This window comes from Urtica dioica, chromosome 9 (genome assembly GCF_054948205.1).
Source record: "Urtica dioica subsp. dioica isolate 48M chromosome 9, U.dioica_male_clone48M_v1_H2, whole genome shotgun sequence".
Taxonomy (NCBI): Eukaryota; Viridiplantae; Streptophyta; class Magnoliopsida; order Rosales; family Urticaceae; genus Urtica; species Urtica dioica.
The window spans coordinates 11,651,074-11,666,261 of record NC_142764.1 but is presented as its reverse complement, the minus strand read 5'-3'; the positions used below and the strand labels follow the sequence as shown (position 1 = coordinate 11,666,261).

The following is a 15,188-nucleotide window of genomic DNA, read 5'->3' as shown; positions in this document are numbered from 1 at the left end:
CAAGGCGGGAATAGCGGATGCCCCGTGAGACCGACTTATGCTTGATGCGTGGTCAAACTTTTAGCGTTTATCCCCGAGCAGTCGAAGCCCTCCGGTGCGGCAGAGCCTTCCGCCAGGTGCCACTCCGTCTTCTCGAAGCATCAGCTCGCAGCATCAACCTCCGTCTTCGAGACCTTGGAATGAGCACGCCTTTGCAAAAAGCAAAAGTGCAGTCGCCTTCCAAGCTGGCCGAGACGGAAGCCGTGATCTTCCCCTAATAGGTCACGATTACACAATCGTCGCCCTGCTAGTCACCGTCGAGTCCCATGGACTTCGGATTGAGGGTATTATCAAGCAAAATGCCATCGAAGAAAGACGTGGCCGTGACTTCACCAAAAGATCAACAAGCCGCGACACGCCGGCCCGCCTCTACACAAATGCGTGTCCCGCTTGCCCACGCATGTCCCTTTTGCTCCGGGGCTAGAGCGACGGATGCAAACGCGTCTGCCTCGCCCACGTCAAGCTACGTCTCCTATCCGCTTGGATCCTCCTCCACGTGTCGATCACACACGCGTTTCGAGAGAGACGGAAAATCGAGAGAGAGCACTAGCAATTGTGAGAATATCCTTCATAACCACAAAAGCTTCGTGATAGTGAAGCTCTAGGAAGTCTATTTTCCTCAAACACCCGGCGGAAACAACTAAAAGTTCACCGCCCGGGGCCTCCCGAGCAATGAACTTGGGGGGCTAATGTTGTCGGTTGTTTTCGGAAAACCCGAGACGCCAAGAAGACGCGCCGTTCAAAGGGCCGATGGTCAGGCTGGAGGTCCTGAAGGGCGGCAAGCCTTCTATCACGAGTCGACTGACAAGTCCTCGTGCCAAATCCTCACGTTCCTCGAGTCGAGCCTCGGGTCGCTCCTCGAGTCGAGCCTTGAATTGTTCCTCGAGTCGAGCCTCGAGTCGTTCTCCTCGAGTCGAGCCTCGGGTCGCTCCTCGAGTCGCTCCTCGAGTCGAGCCTCGAGTCGTTCTCCTCAAGTGGAAACCTTCATATTTCACGTGGCAAGAATGGTATTCGAAGACCCCTAAAGGCCCGCAAGAGTCCGGCAAGACGAGCCATTCGCCGCGCGCACAGCACGCTGCGCCGGCCAGCCGCGCAGCAAGCAGCGCGCCGCGCCATCAGGTCAGCGCGCCGCGCCATGCAGGCGCGCGCCGCGCCAAGATGCGCCCGCGCCGCGCGCTCCATGCGCCGCGCGTCCTGCGCCGCGTCCAGTGACACGCGCGCCGCGCCAGATGACCCGCGCGCCGCGCCCCCTGCGCCGCGCGCCGCTCTTTGTGCGCCGCGCGCTCCATGCGCCGCGCGTCCTGCGCCGCGTCCAGTGACACGCGCGCCGCGCCAGATGACCCGCGCGCCGCGCCCCCTGCGCCGCGCGCCGCTCTTTGTGCGCCGTGCGCGCCGTGCGCCTCCGCTTGATGCCACACGCGTTCCTAGTCCCACATGGACGAAAAAGAAGCCTTCTAAGGCCCCCAAACACCTATAAATACCCCCTCTCATTGAGGGGAAATCCATCCCATTCATTCTCAAGGAACTTGAGACTTCTCTCCGCTTCTCTCGATGCCATCCTTGGCCTGAAGCGGATTCTCCACGATTTCTCGCTCTCGGAGATTCTGAAGCGCTTTCCGGGGACTCCCGAGTGCCGCCTCTCTTGATCGAACGATTAATCTTGAGCCCACGAGCGCTCTAACGGTTTTCGACTGAAAATCGCCTACGCGTCTAGCACCCTAGACGCGTCCACCATTTCTGACAAGAAATCGCCTACGCATCCGGCATTTCCAACTAGGAATCGCCTACGCATCCGGAATCTCCGCCACAACAAGGAACTCTTGACTTAGAGTCTTCCACGTCTCCAAAAGAGAGAAAACACACATTCTCTCTCGCATACGCGATCTCCGAAGTCCTGAGACGCCGCCGAGGACTCCCCGCACCCCGTCTCCTTCGTCGAGTACGCTTCTCCACCAAGGCTCCGCGCCTCACACAGCGTCCTACACGCTTGAACAACGTTCTGACCTTATCCCACGCACGGGTACGTAGGCAGCCGACAACCAAGGCACGGTCACTCCTCCTCCTCACCCCCTACCTCTCCCGAGGGGCGGGTTGATCGGAGAAAACCCTAGCTCGAGACTATCGAGTTCACACTCTTGGCCCGGGTGCGATCACTTGGTCCGGCCTTGGATCGAACCGCCCGAGGTTTTAAATAGTTGTTCATTTTCGTGCGACAACAGTCCATACCACCACATTTGTCACATTTTCGGTTAATAGCAATTTTTTCACCTTGACAGGGGTATCGATTGACCATTCACCTTCTTTGTTTACTTTTCTTCGACCGATCGGCTTGTTTCTTTTCAACTGGTACAACAATAACATATCAACAAAGTTATATAAAATTCTTAAAAAAATTATAATGACAAGCGTAGAGTTTTAGTTTTACCATTTCCCAGGAAATAATGCTCTGGCCCACCGATCAAAATTGACTTCCTCGAGATACTTTGCCATCTCGACATCTTTCTATCTCAATTACTGAAAATGAGCTTCGAAAGCTGTCTTATTGAAGGCATAAGCGGCGGCATTGAGTTCAATGCCACAATGATTAGTCTTGAATTTAAGTTGGACATTTAGTTTAGATGATGGTAGCATGCTTCGTGAGGGATACCAGGGAACACCACTTCGACACCATGTATGACGCTAGCATGTCGATCGGATATGAACGCCAAATCTTGTACGTCTTCACCGATAGCTTCTCTCAACTTTCTTAAAAACCAAATCCACAAAGCACGACACTCGCTGTCTACGACCCCGAATGCAAGTGGATATAACTGCGAATTCGCATCTTTAGCAATTACGCAGAGCAACTGTCCACCATATTTTGTCTTAAAAAATGAACCTCCAATGATATGACCGGTCGAAAAGACTTGAACCCTCTACGACACGCCCCAATAGAAAAGAACGCGTACTTGAATTTGTCACCATCTTTCACAAACTTAGTCAAAGTCCAAGGATTCCTTAGCTCCGACATGTATAGCTACGATATACCATGTGCACATAACATTTTTGCATATGATATACCATCTCCTTTTCGAAGAAGATTGCACTCTAAATTCGAAATTATTTTTAAGAGCATATATGTGGATCTCTTGTTTCCATTGTTTCTTGGACTCAGACTCCTTCCCAAGATATATATCTTCTGTGTTACCTATTACATTCAACGGTTAAAATTTTGATAACGTACCTTTTTCATTTGCGAAGTTAAGTACATCTCATTTATATTACATGTAGAAGATATTGGGTACAGACTTAGACATTCACTAGGTTCTTCCTTGACAACATCATCGGCTGTGAACTCAGGGACTTTCCATGAATAAGACACGCAATCCGTTGATGATACTACTATAGGAGGCTCACGTGACAGTAGACAGTATCCCGAGGGTATTGTAAAATGTTCCACAAGATCTTCATATTCTTCACCTTTGTCACTGATGTGTCCATCATCTCCGTCGCTGCTGTCTTCATCACCTCCGTCACTATTTAGTTCATCATCTCTGTCTGTATACTTCATAACCTTTATACAACTCATCTTCGATACCATTGTTTTGATGGATGATATGAACATATTGTCGATTGTTGAACATATGAACATCTTGTCGGTTGTTGATGATAGGAACATTGTGTCGATCATTGATAATAAGATTATTTCGTCTCTCGTTCGGTTCAACGTGAGGAAATTCTTCATTCATCACATTTTTCCCTTTATCAACTGCTCGATATGCACTTGACGCTATGATTTCTTTCGATACAAAGCTTACACAAAGTGGAAATCTTTTACGATTTTTGTGCTTCGTATAATATATAACGTCATCATCATCCTTCAACAGAGCAGGCTCCATCGGAATTGTACCCATTGCATATGGAACTTTAATTTTTAAGTCATTCTTGAATCTGTCTATATCGATTCTCTTGTAAACCTTATCCACTTACTCAATGTAGGTCATGTCTTTCGAAACCTCAATAGGAAATATTCTCGCTTTGAATACCCATAAGTGTTCTTTTATCTCTCACGTGCCGTTAAACAACACATAAACTGCAAAAAATACAAAAAAATACATTAAAATAAGAAGATAATCTCATTCAATCAGAACCTATCGGAAACTATTTCGGATTTGGTTGGAATTGGACGGATTTCATCGGAACTGGTCGGATTTCATCGGATATGGTCGGATCTGTTCGAATTTCATCGGAAATTGTCATCCCATCGGAATCCATCGGATCCCATCGAAAATTAGCCTTCTTTATTCTTGAATTTCATCGGAAAATGTTATCGGATTTCATCCTAAACTATCGGATTTCATCGGAAATAACGTAAAATTCCCGAAAGTCTAACCTACATCTACCTACTTCTTTGATTTTCCTCAAAATATATCACTAAGTCTATAAAAGATGAATAAAGAAGCATACCTATCCATTTTTGACCGAATTCAACCAATTGGAGATACGAAATGATGAGAGAATGTGAGAGAATGAGAGATTTGAGAAGAGAACGAGAGAGAATGAATGAAATAGGTTTATATGAACTGAAATATTATTTTTTTTCGAAATTGGGTCAAAAGTCTAATTTAAGATATTTTCATACTAGTGAGTCTAACTTTGATATTTTTATAACTTTGAAGCCTACAAAATGAAGTTTTTCAAATAATACTTAGAAAATATTAAAACTCTATTAAAAGTGTTATTGTTTCTGTTACAGTATTTAGGGGGTCCTTTTTATATATATAGGATAATATCGGTAGATTGTATCTCAGCCTTTGGACTTGACTCACTGGAGAGGATTAAATGAAATTCTTTACCCAATCTATAATCAACGATATATTATGTAAAATGGTCAATTGGATATTGATTACACTCTAAATGACAAACTAACAGCTAAATGATTAATAAATCAGAGACCTAAATGTTCACAGAGTGAGAGCCTAATTCCACTTGCTACGTACAGTCATCATTCATCTCAGCTTTTATAGCCTTGCATGAGGTTTCGTCAAAGAAAGTGTGCCTTTTTATACAACTATTTTATCTTCAAACAATAACACTTTTCCACCGATGAATAATGACAATGAAGAAACAAAAGAAAAGTAAAAAAAAAAGAAAGCAGCGCTGTTGCGAGATTCTATAAATTAGAGGGGCTTAGGGACCTACACATGTTTTTTTTTTTTTTTTGAAACGTGGTCGGTACTACGGGAAAATTTTATTAATAAGCCCTCACGTAAATGGCGGAAGAAAACCGTGGTTACATCAAGGACTAATACCACGAAGGTCGTTTTCGGCTTCGTGCAACACACACGGAGGAGCCGATTCCAACCAACTGGCGCCCGTATCAAAATTACACGCATAGTCAGCCAAAACATGAGCTGTCTTATTACAACCACGCGGGTGAAAAGTAAACGACAGATCCTCAAATCTAGACAAGAGCAAAAAGATATCATTCAGAACCGTACCTAGCTCCGTAGCAGACGCTCTACGTTTCTGGATAGCCGTGATTACCTCCAAACAGTCGGATTGGATGACGACCCGGGCCCATCCCTTGTCCAAAGCAAAAATCATACCATGAAAAACCGCCGACGCTTCCGCAACTTGAGGAGAGAGGCCGAGGTGAAGCAAAATAGTCTCCGCACCTATCACCACCCCCTCGGAGTCCCGAGCCACGATTCCCAACCCAATACGTCTAGCATCCTCACGGACCCCCGCATCCACCGAAATCGCCACCGCACCAGCCGGAGGAGGGCTCCACTTGCCATGCGGAGTCCCTGCCCGCTCCTGCTTGTTGTCGGCACCAGCTTTCCGGTAGTCACGCAGGAATCCGGCCGACCACTCAAGCAGTTCCCCGGGCTTCCAAGCCTTCTTACCCGAGCACATATTGTTCCTGTGATTCCAAAGTTCCCACATAATTATCATAAAAAGTTCGAAATCACTAACCTTGAGCCCCTTCGAGGTAAGAAGCAGCATGCCGATGATATCCCCGTCGAAGAGCTTCTTCACAATGGGTTTAAACCCCCCAATCTTCCACACTTTCTTGACCCACGAGCAGCCCCACATGGCATGGAAGATGGTCTCTCCCCCCGACTCGCACACCGGACAACTTGTATCCGAAATAACATGACGTTGACGAAGCATGGTACGCGTCGGAATCCATCCCCGACACAGCCTCCACACAAAGATCTTTACCTTAGGGGGGATCCTGAGACTCCACAACTTGCTCCACCACTCCACATTCCCGGACGGTCTCGAAGGGCCTTCACCGCCATGAGCCTCCGTCACCACTCTTCACTGTGTACTCTCCGTCCTTGGTAAAGTGCCACCGAAGCAAGTCCGGGCCTCCTCCCCGGCTCACCGGAATCTTCAGAATGGCATCAACATCCTCAAAAGGGAACATTGCCTCAATAAGAGGGATATTCCACTCCCCATTGAGCTCTTTAAGTTCAGAAACCCTCATATCCGCAGGAATCGGAGAAGGGTCGCTGAGCATAAACGTCGGAGGCCGGGGAATCCACCGATCAAGAGAGACAGAAGTGGACTCCCCGTCCCTAATCCTCCACCTGGAACCCTGCAAAATAATTTCCTTACCCCAAACCAGGCTCCTCCAGATGAACGAGGCCGACGATCCGCAGGTGGCGTTCAAAATGTCTCCGTTTGGGAAGTAGCTCTGCTGGAAAACCCGCCCAACGAGACTCTCCGGCCGTCGAATAAGCCCCCACATACTCTTAGCAAGCAGGGCCTGATTGAACTTGCCGATATCACGAAACCCGAGTCCCCCCTCGGACTTGTGGCGGGAAAGCTCCGACCACTTGCACCAATGGATCTTCTTCTCCTGTTCAGTGTCCCCCCACCAAAAACTCGCGATGGCTTTGTGGATCTCATCGACGAGTCCTTGGGGAAGGCGGAAGCAGCTCGCCACATAAGTCGGAATAGCCTGGAGCACCGCCTTGATCAACGTCTCTTTGCCTGCTTGCGAAAAGAAAATACCCCTCCATGAGGTAATTCTCTCCCAGACTCTTTCACGGATAAAGGCAAAAATATCCGCTTTCCTTCTTCTCACCGTCGTGGGCAGCCCCAGGTATCTGTTGTGGCAAGAAGTGACCGACACCTGAAGAGACTCGGCAAGCTCTACTCCGTACGCTTCGTCCACCTCTGAACCAAAACATATGTCAGATTTAGAAAAATTGATTACCTGGCCTGACGCCGCCGAGTAGGTATCAAGACACCGCGCCACCTCTCCACACTCTCTATCATTGGCCTGAAAAAACAAGATACTATCGTCTGCGAAAAAGAGGTGGGAGACAACAAGGTCATTCATCCCGAACCGAGCCCCCCGAATCAGCCCTTCAGTTTCCCGCCGCCGGATAAGACTCGAAAGACCCTCCGAGCAGAAAAGAAAGAGGAAAGGCGAGAGGGGATCTCCCTGACGCAGTCCGGCCTAATTCGTCCCCGAGTCTCCCCATTGACATTGAAGGAGAAGCTCACCGACGATACACAGCTCATCACTCTGTCAACCCAGCGGGCATCGTACCCGAGCTTCAGCATCATGAACTCAAGGAAGGACCACTCCACCCTATCATACGCCTTAGCCATGTCGATCTTGAGGGCCGCACAAGAACCGTTGCCAAACCTGCCTCTAGACATCGTATGTATAGCTTCATAGCAAACCATCACATTATCAAAGATTTGGCGTACCCCCACAAAGGCACTCTGGTTTTCAGAAATAGCGAAAGCCATCGTCCCTTTGAGGCGGTCCACCAAACATTTAGAAATAACCTTGTATAAAACATTGCAAAGACTTATGGGTCTAAAGTCCTTAACTCTGTCTGGTTTGTCAATTTTAGGAATAAGCGTAATAATCGTGTTGTTGATATCCTTAACCGGCTTACCATCATTCAGGACACCCAAACAGAAATCAACAACAAGCTTACCAACAATACCCCAATATTTCTGATAAAACAGCGCCGGAAAACCGTCTGCCCCCGGTGCTTTGATCGAGTCCATGTCGAACACCGCCCGCTTCACATCTTCGTCAGAGAAAGGGAGAAGGAGAGCCTCGTTCATGGCCGCAGAAATCTTTGGCGTCACAGCCTCACCCACCACCTCCAAAGCCTCTTGCGTGGGCTGCATAGAGGAAAAGATAGAAGAAAAATAAGAGGTAATAATTTTCTCAACATTATGATTACCTTCACCCCAGGTTCTGTTGTCGTCCCATAGCCCCTGGATCATGTTCCTCTTTCGTCGTGCCGAAGCCTTGCGGTGAAAAAACTTCGAATTCTTGTCCCCACACTTCAGCCACGACATCCTACTTCGCTGTCTCCAGTAAACCTTTTCCTTCTCGAGAAGAGCATCCAACTGCCTCTCCTCACGACGGACCTCCTCCACATTGTGGCCCTCCTCCCTTTCGCTTGCCTTCCGGAAGACCTCCTTTTGTCTAGCAATCCGATCTCCCATGGCCCGCAAGTTAGCTTTCCCCCACCGTTGGAGCATCGTCTGGCAATTTCGAAGAGACTCGGCTATGCGCATATCCGTAGTCTTGGCCGGGTCCGGATCCCAAGCCAACCGAATCGTCTCTTCACACCCATCCTCCAGAGACCACGCTTCCTCGAAGAAGAAACGGGTATGGCCTCTTTGATCTCTCCTTCTCGGGAGCCCCGACGTACACAGCAAGAGGGGCCTGTGATCAGACCCCCAAAACTCAAGATGGCGGATAGACGCTGAGGGGTACAAATTTAACCAACCCGCATTCCCAAGACACCTATCCAGCCGACCAGCACTACTCCCCGGAGAATCATTGCGCCGCCAAGTAAAAGGCCCCCCCTCGAACCCCAGGTCGCAGAGGCCACAATCTTCCATCATCCTACGAAACTCCTCCATCAAACCCGGCCCTCTCGTTCTCTGACCGCTGAGCTCCGCATTAGACACCACCTCATTTAGGTCCCCTCCGACAAGCCAAGGGAAGTCAGGCCACGGTTGAAGCCTACGAACCAGCTTCCACGACGCTTTCCTCTGAGCCGCCACCGGGTCCCCGTAAAGCCCCACAAAATTCCAGCACTTCCCCTCTTCATCCGTAACCACTCCCTCCACATGAAATCTAGAGAAAGACCGAACCGAGAACCCGACGGGCTTCCTCCATAGCACCATAAGACCCCCACTCCGGCCCACGCAATCCACCGTAAAACACCCCTCATACCCCAAAAACACTCGCACTCTCTCGGCCGCCGCACTCCTCATCCTCGTCTCCGAAAGGAAGATAAGCTCAGGACTATGCGTCAACGTGTGAGAACGGAGTGTCCTCCTCGTCCGGGGGCTTCCCAGCCCCTGGACGTTCCAGAAAACGCCTATCATTGTGTTCGGCGGCCCTCCACGTCGAGGGGCGCCGCTACAGCAATAGAAGAGTTTCCGGCCGAATCCAACATCGAGGAAACAGACGGAGACAGGGTGGGGGGCGAAGCAGGAGCAAGATTCTCCTGCGGGGGCTTCACTTCCACAGGAGGCAGCAATACTTCAGTGGTTCCGTCAGACCCGTCTTGGCGAGCTCTTTTCACCTTGGGCACGAAACTCCAATTAAGCCCGGTTTTCCTCTTCGCTCCCGGATCACAGTTCTCAGTGACCACCGAAGTAGCAGAGGTGTGATTATACTTCAGCTATCCTTTACCCCCCTTTTTCTTCTTTCGGGATTTAGAAGAGGCACCTTCGGCCTCGAAAACCAAGGGCATCTCAGAGACCATTCTCCTCTCCTCCCCCGGCGGTTGAGACACCATCCACGCCGCTCCCCGCGAAGAGAAAAGGTGCGCCCCTTCAGGCCCCGAGTCCACCCGAGCCAACTTTTTCCATTTAGTACCATCTCCCTTAACTCTAAGAGCCGAGAAAGGGTTCAGATCTGTCGACACCAAGCCCGACTCCGTCGGGGAAGGAACGCTGACCTCGGGCCTTAGCAGCGAGCCCCCCTTGGCCTTAGCCGGAATCGCCCCTCTAGAGAGCAACACGGTATCAGTGAGTTTAGATTCTCCAGACGAGGCCGAGGAGGAGACATAGGGAGAAGCCTGGGTCGCCAGACAAGACGCGGCCACAGAGGTGCTAGTACGTCTGCTTCCTAGCCCAGATATCCCCCCTTGGCCCAGCGCAATAGGGCTAATCTGCGGGCCCAGCGAAATGTTGTTGGGTGAGGAACCCGAACCTGGGCCATTTGGGCCCGTCCCAGTAGAAAGGCCCAACTGGGGAGAAGCCTTAGGGTTTAAAAAAGCGGCCGACACTTGCTTATTCCCAGGAGACACAGACTTTAAAGCGCCAACAGGAATAAAATCTCTTTTTTTTCTGAGGAAGAGATAGGGGGATCATGATTGTCCGACCCTTTCCGAGGCACCTGGGTAGGAGTACCCTTCCTTCGTCTGAATCCATTATTGGCCACAGGGCTCTGGTTCCCAGGAGAAGCAGCCGTCGCCAACGGGTCCTTCTCGTTACCGGCTGGCTTCTTCGACTTCTTGGATCGCCTATCCAATCGCTCTCCTCCACCACCGGCATGACCAGGAGACTGGGACGACCCCGACGAAGAAGAGAAGGCCGGCGAACCCGGCTGACTGCTATCTCTAGCGTGACCCGAGCCGCGCCCCTCACTGCCACCGGAACCTCTGATAATGAATGACGAGTTAAGAAACCTATTAGGGGCTTCTGCTCTCAGCCACGCTCCGAAGCGGTGAGACACCGGTTCCACCACTCCTTCCTCCGTCTCCGCCGCAATGCTAACGCCTCCCTCAGCGCACTGACGCCAGCTGTGGCCCATGCACCCACACGCGAAGCAGAAATCTGGGAGTTTTTCAAATTTTATGTCGATCCACAATTTGGGGGCATTAGATCCCAACCTCACGAAAACTCCACGCCTGAGAGGTTTAGAGATATCAATTTTCATTCTCACCCGGACAAAGTGGTCCCTGCTCCGACCCTCCTTATCGGCATCAACTCGCAGGACTTCCCCAAATTGTTTCCCGATGGTCTTCCCCATTTTGGCAGACCGAGCAAGAAGGGGTAGCCCATGGAGTTGGACCCAAAAGTCAGCACTGTCAAACGAAGGGCTTATATTTTCCCGGCCGCTGGGGTCAAACAGGACCAACATCATTCTATCGAAAAGCCAGGGTCCGGCATCCAAAATTTTCACTTTGTCAGACAACAGGTCAAAGGAAAAACAGAATACGTCCCCCTCAAGGTCAGATATTTTCACATTACCAGTGGTTCTCCACAAACCCCCTATGAAGGCTTTGAAAACCCTCTTATTAAAGGATTTAGTACACAGCAGTTTCCCCAACAGGATTTTGTCGCCTGAGAAGGAGTTCTGAGCAACCGCCTCATCGGCGAAGGCAATGACCCCTTCTTCCTCGTCGTCCAGGTCTAGGGACGACCCCTGATTACAAACTTCCTCCATCAGAACCCCGACGCGCAGGGAGAAGAACCAGCCCCCAACTCCTCAACTACCGGCAAATACGAGATCACACCTATCAGTACTTTCCGAGAAAGCGACAAAGATAGGGTCACTACGCAGCAGAGCAAAAGAGCGAGGGCAGTTCAGAGAGAAAACACGTTTCTTTTTAACATTTTAGTTGCTTTGTTAAAGTACACATGTTAGAAACTAAAATTATAAAGGAATTGTGTATAACTGTCAGCAGGGTCGGCCCAAAATATTACGTGATTTTAGGCAAAAATAAAATTTGAAGCTTTTATTTTAAAAATATATAAAATATATCATAAAAAAATTAGGTTTTATACATAATAATTTTATTTTTGAGACTTTTTAAAAAAAAAAAAAAATTTAGGGCTTTTTTTGGCCTATTTTTTCATGAAATATTTTAGGCCTTAGGCCATGACCTAAATGGTCAAAGGGTAAGGCCGGTCCTGATTGTCAGGCTTCAGTATTGTCACGCTACATATTATCATTTTTAAAATTTTGTGTTAAAAATGAAATATTAAATTAGAGATAAACATGTGATAGAAACTAAATTATAAAGTGTAAAAAACTGTATTTTAAAGATGTTTTAAGAGCATCTCCAATGCTAATATTATTAGAGGTCTAGGGATATAGACCCATATGAAAACTCAAATTTTGTCATATACTCAATTTTTGGTAAATTTTAAGTAAATAACCACAAAATTTTATTAACAAAGCCAAAAAGATATTTATAGTTGTAAATAATTATAAGTAAACCATTAGAGCAACTCCAATGAGGATTGCTCATGCTTAGGTGGAACTTAGATGGAAAACAACTCAAATTGCTATTGCATTGTGGGCAACTTGAAAGAGAAATTTCATTAATTGGACCTAAAAATTAATAAAATATCAAGATTAGAACTCCTGCTTCAAAAATATCTAAAAATAAGTTTTTTTTTTCCTATTTCGGATAAAAATACCCGTTTGACCATATAACATCATATGGCATCGTACGGGCATCGTATGGTATCGTACACATCATACATATCGTATGGCATCGTACGGCATCGTATGCCATTTGTATGTAACGATGGTTAAAAGGGTATTTTTGTCCGAAATAGGGGCAACATTCTATTTTTAGATATTTTTAAAAGAGGTTTAGTTTTGATATTTTATTAATTTTTAGGTCCAATTAATGAAATTTCTCACTTTTTTTTTTAGGAAACGTGGCCGGCACCACGGCGGAATTCATTAGAAAGCCTCACTTATGGCGGAGGAATACCGTGGTTACAACGGGAAATATCATTGATAACCTCATTCATCGCGCATGGCGGGACAAGCCCCAACCACCGCGACGCCGAGGAGAAATTAAGCGCAAACCGGGCCAAAGAATGGGCAACAACATTAAAAGAACATGGAAGGCAGGCAAACTCAAGAAGAGAAAAAAGAGACTTACAAACTTTGATATCCCCAAGGAGAGTGCCGAGTTCCGTAGCCGGGATAGATTCTCTCTTCACGGTTTGAACCACTTCAAGACAATCCGATTGCACCACCACCCGGTTATACCCAAGCTCCGCCGCCAACCGAAGGCCCCCCGCATGGCAAAAGCCTCCGCTAGGACCGGTGTGAAACCGACGTTCTTCACCAAGATCTCCGGCGTGATAACCCACCCTCGGTGGTCCCGAAGCACACATCCAGTACCAATTTTCCCCCCGCGGGAATCAAGAGCCGCATCAACACAAACACTAACCATACCGGGCCCCGGGGGCTGCCACTCCGACGCCGGTGGCACGTGGTACGCAGGGGACAGCGGCCTAGGGGGGTTAGCTCTCTGGTAAGCATCGAGAAAACCCCCGGTCCATTCCACAAGCTCCTCCGGAGTCCACTTTTCCTTCCCCGTTAAGACGTTGTTCCTATGATTCCAAATCTCCCAAACCAAAACAAGAAACAACTCCAAATTACTAACCTCGACGGATTCCATGGCAGTGATGAAGAAAGAGGTAACATCGTCTCCCCGGAAAGAACTCACCAAGTCCTCGAAGTTTGTGAGCTCCCAAACTTTCCGAGCCCACCGAAAACCCCAAAAAGCGTGGCCGATCGACTCCGGAGTTCCGAAGCAAACCGGGCATTTAGCGTCGAGACAAACTTTCCACCGAACAAGGATCGAGTTCACCGGGATCCAACTTTTGCAAACTCTCCACACGAAAAGCTTGACTTTAGGCGGGATTGAGAGCTTCCAAAGGGTCTTCCACCACGTTTCGGTAGACCCCGGAGCGGAAGCGGAGGCGAGGGCGCGCCGGGTCGGGTTAGAGGCCAAGCGGTAGCCATTCTTGACCGAGTATTCCCCGTCCTTAGAAAAGTGCCACCGGATAGTGTCGGGCAGCCGTCGTCGGTAGTAGGAATGGCAAGGATGTCATCCGCATCACGCCTAACAAACATCGCTCGGACCAAGGCTTCATTCCACTCTCCGTTGTGGTGTTTAAGTTCCGCCACGCGCATGTCCTCGGGGATAGGGGGAGGATCAGAGGGAGTAAATGAGGGGGGGCCGAGGGATCCAACAATCTCCAATTACGTAGGAACTCTCCCCATCCCCCACCTTCCACCTCCAACCTTTATCGATGATCTCCTTCCCCCACATCTAACCGCGCCACATCGAAGAGCTTTCGGACATACACTTAGCCTCAAAAAGTGAACCGTTAGGGTAGTAGCTAGCCTCAAAAACTCTCTCCACAAGGCTGCCCCAGTTCCGAAGAAGTCTCCACACGTTCTTAGCCACGAGCGCTTGATTAAAACGCTCCAAATCCCGTAAACCCAAACCCCCTTCCGACTTGTGCGCCGTTAACTCCGACCATTTGCACCAATGAACTTTCTTTTCGTCTCCACTATTCCCCCACCAAAACTTTGCTATGACCTTGTGAATGTTACCGATTAGAGTCTTCGGGAGGCAAAAACAACTCGCAACGTACCCGGGAATGGCTTGGAGGACCGTCTTAATGAGCACATCGCGACCGGCTTGAGAGAACTAAATCCCCCTCCAAGAATTGATTTTTTCCCACACCCGATCACGAGCGAAGGCAAACAACTCGCAAATACGGAGGCCGGTGAAGGTGGGCAGCCCTAAGTACTTCTTGTGGCAAGGGGTAATCGACACTCCAAGGCTAGCAGCGACCGCGAGTTTGGACTCCTCCGAGACCGATAGGCCAAAGCTAACATCGGACTTAGCGAAGTTGACGACTTGCCCCGAAACTGAGGAGTAGATGGAAAGACACCGAGTGACTTCCTCACTATCTTCAACGCACTCCCGAAAGAAGATAAGACTATCGTCGGCGAAGAGAAGGTGGGAGACCCGGAGCTTGCCTCGACCGAACTTGACCCCCGAGATGAGACCTCTCCTTTCCTTGTCCAAAAGGAGCCATGAAAGCCCCTCCGAACAAAAGAGGAAGAGGAAAGGAGAGAGTGGGTTCCCTTGGCGGAGACCCTTTTCTGGCTTGATAAGTCCCCGGGTCGCCCCGTTGATGTTGAAGGCAAACCAGACCGAGGTCACGCACCTCATGACTTTCTCAACCCAAACGCGATCAAAGCCCAACTTCAACATCACCGCTTCTAAGAAATACCACTCCACCTGGTCGTAGGCCTTAGCGATATCAATCTTTAAGGCGGCGTAATTTCCGTTCCCGAACCGGCCCCGCTTCATGGTATGGATCCCCTCAAA

The 15,188-nt window shown here is 49.0% G+C and overlaps 1 protein-coding gene across 1 annotated transcript; it reads right to left on the bottom strand.

Moving 5' to 3' along the window:
• Positions 1-5,316: 5,316 nt before the first annotated feature.
• Positions 5,317-6,195, bottom strand: LOC149384940 (uncharacterized). The gene has a single exon (XM_089626209.1). The coding sequence runs from the start codon at positions 6,193-6,195 to the stop codon at positions 5,317-5,319; it is 879 nt and encodes a 292-aa protein (XP_089482335.1).
• Between the last annotated feature and the right edge of the window lie 8,993 nt (positions 6,196-15,188).

Excerpts from the sequence above, each read along its gene's own strand:
- LOC149384940 (XM_089626209.1), bottom strand. The coding sequence starts at position 6,195 with ATGCTTCGTCAACGTCATGTTATTTCGGATACAAGTTGTCCGGTGTGC.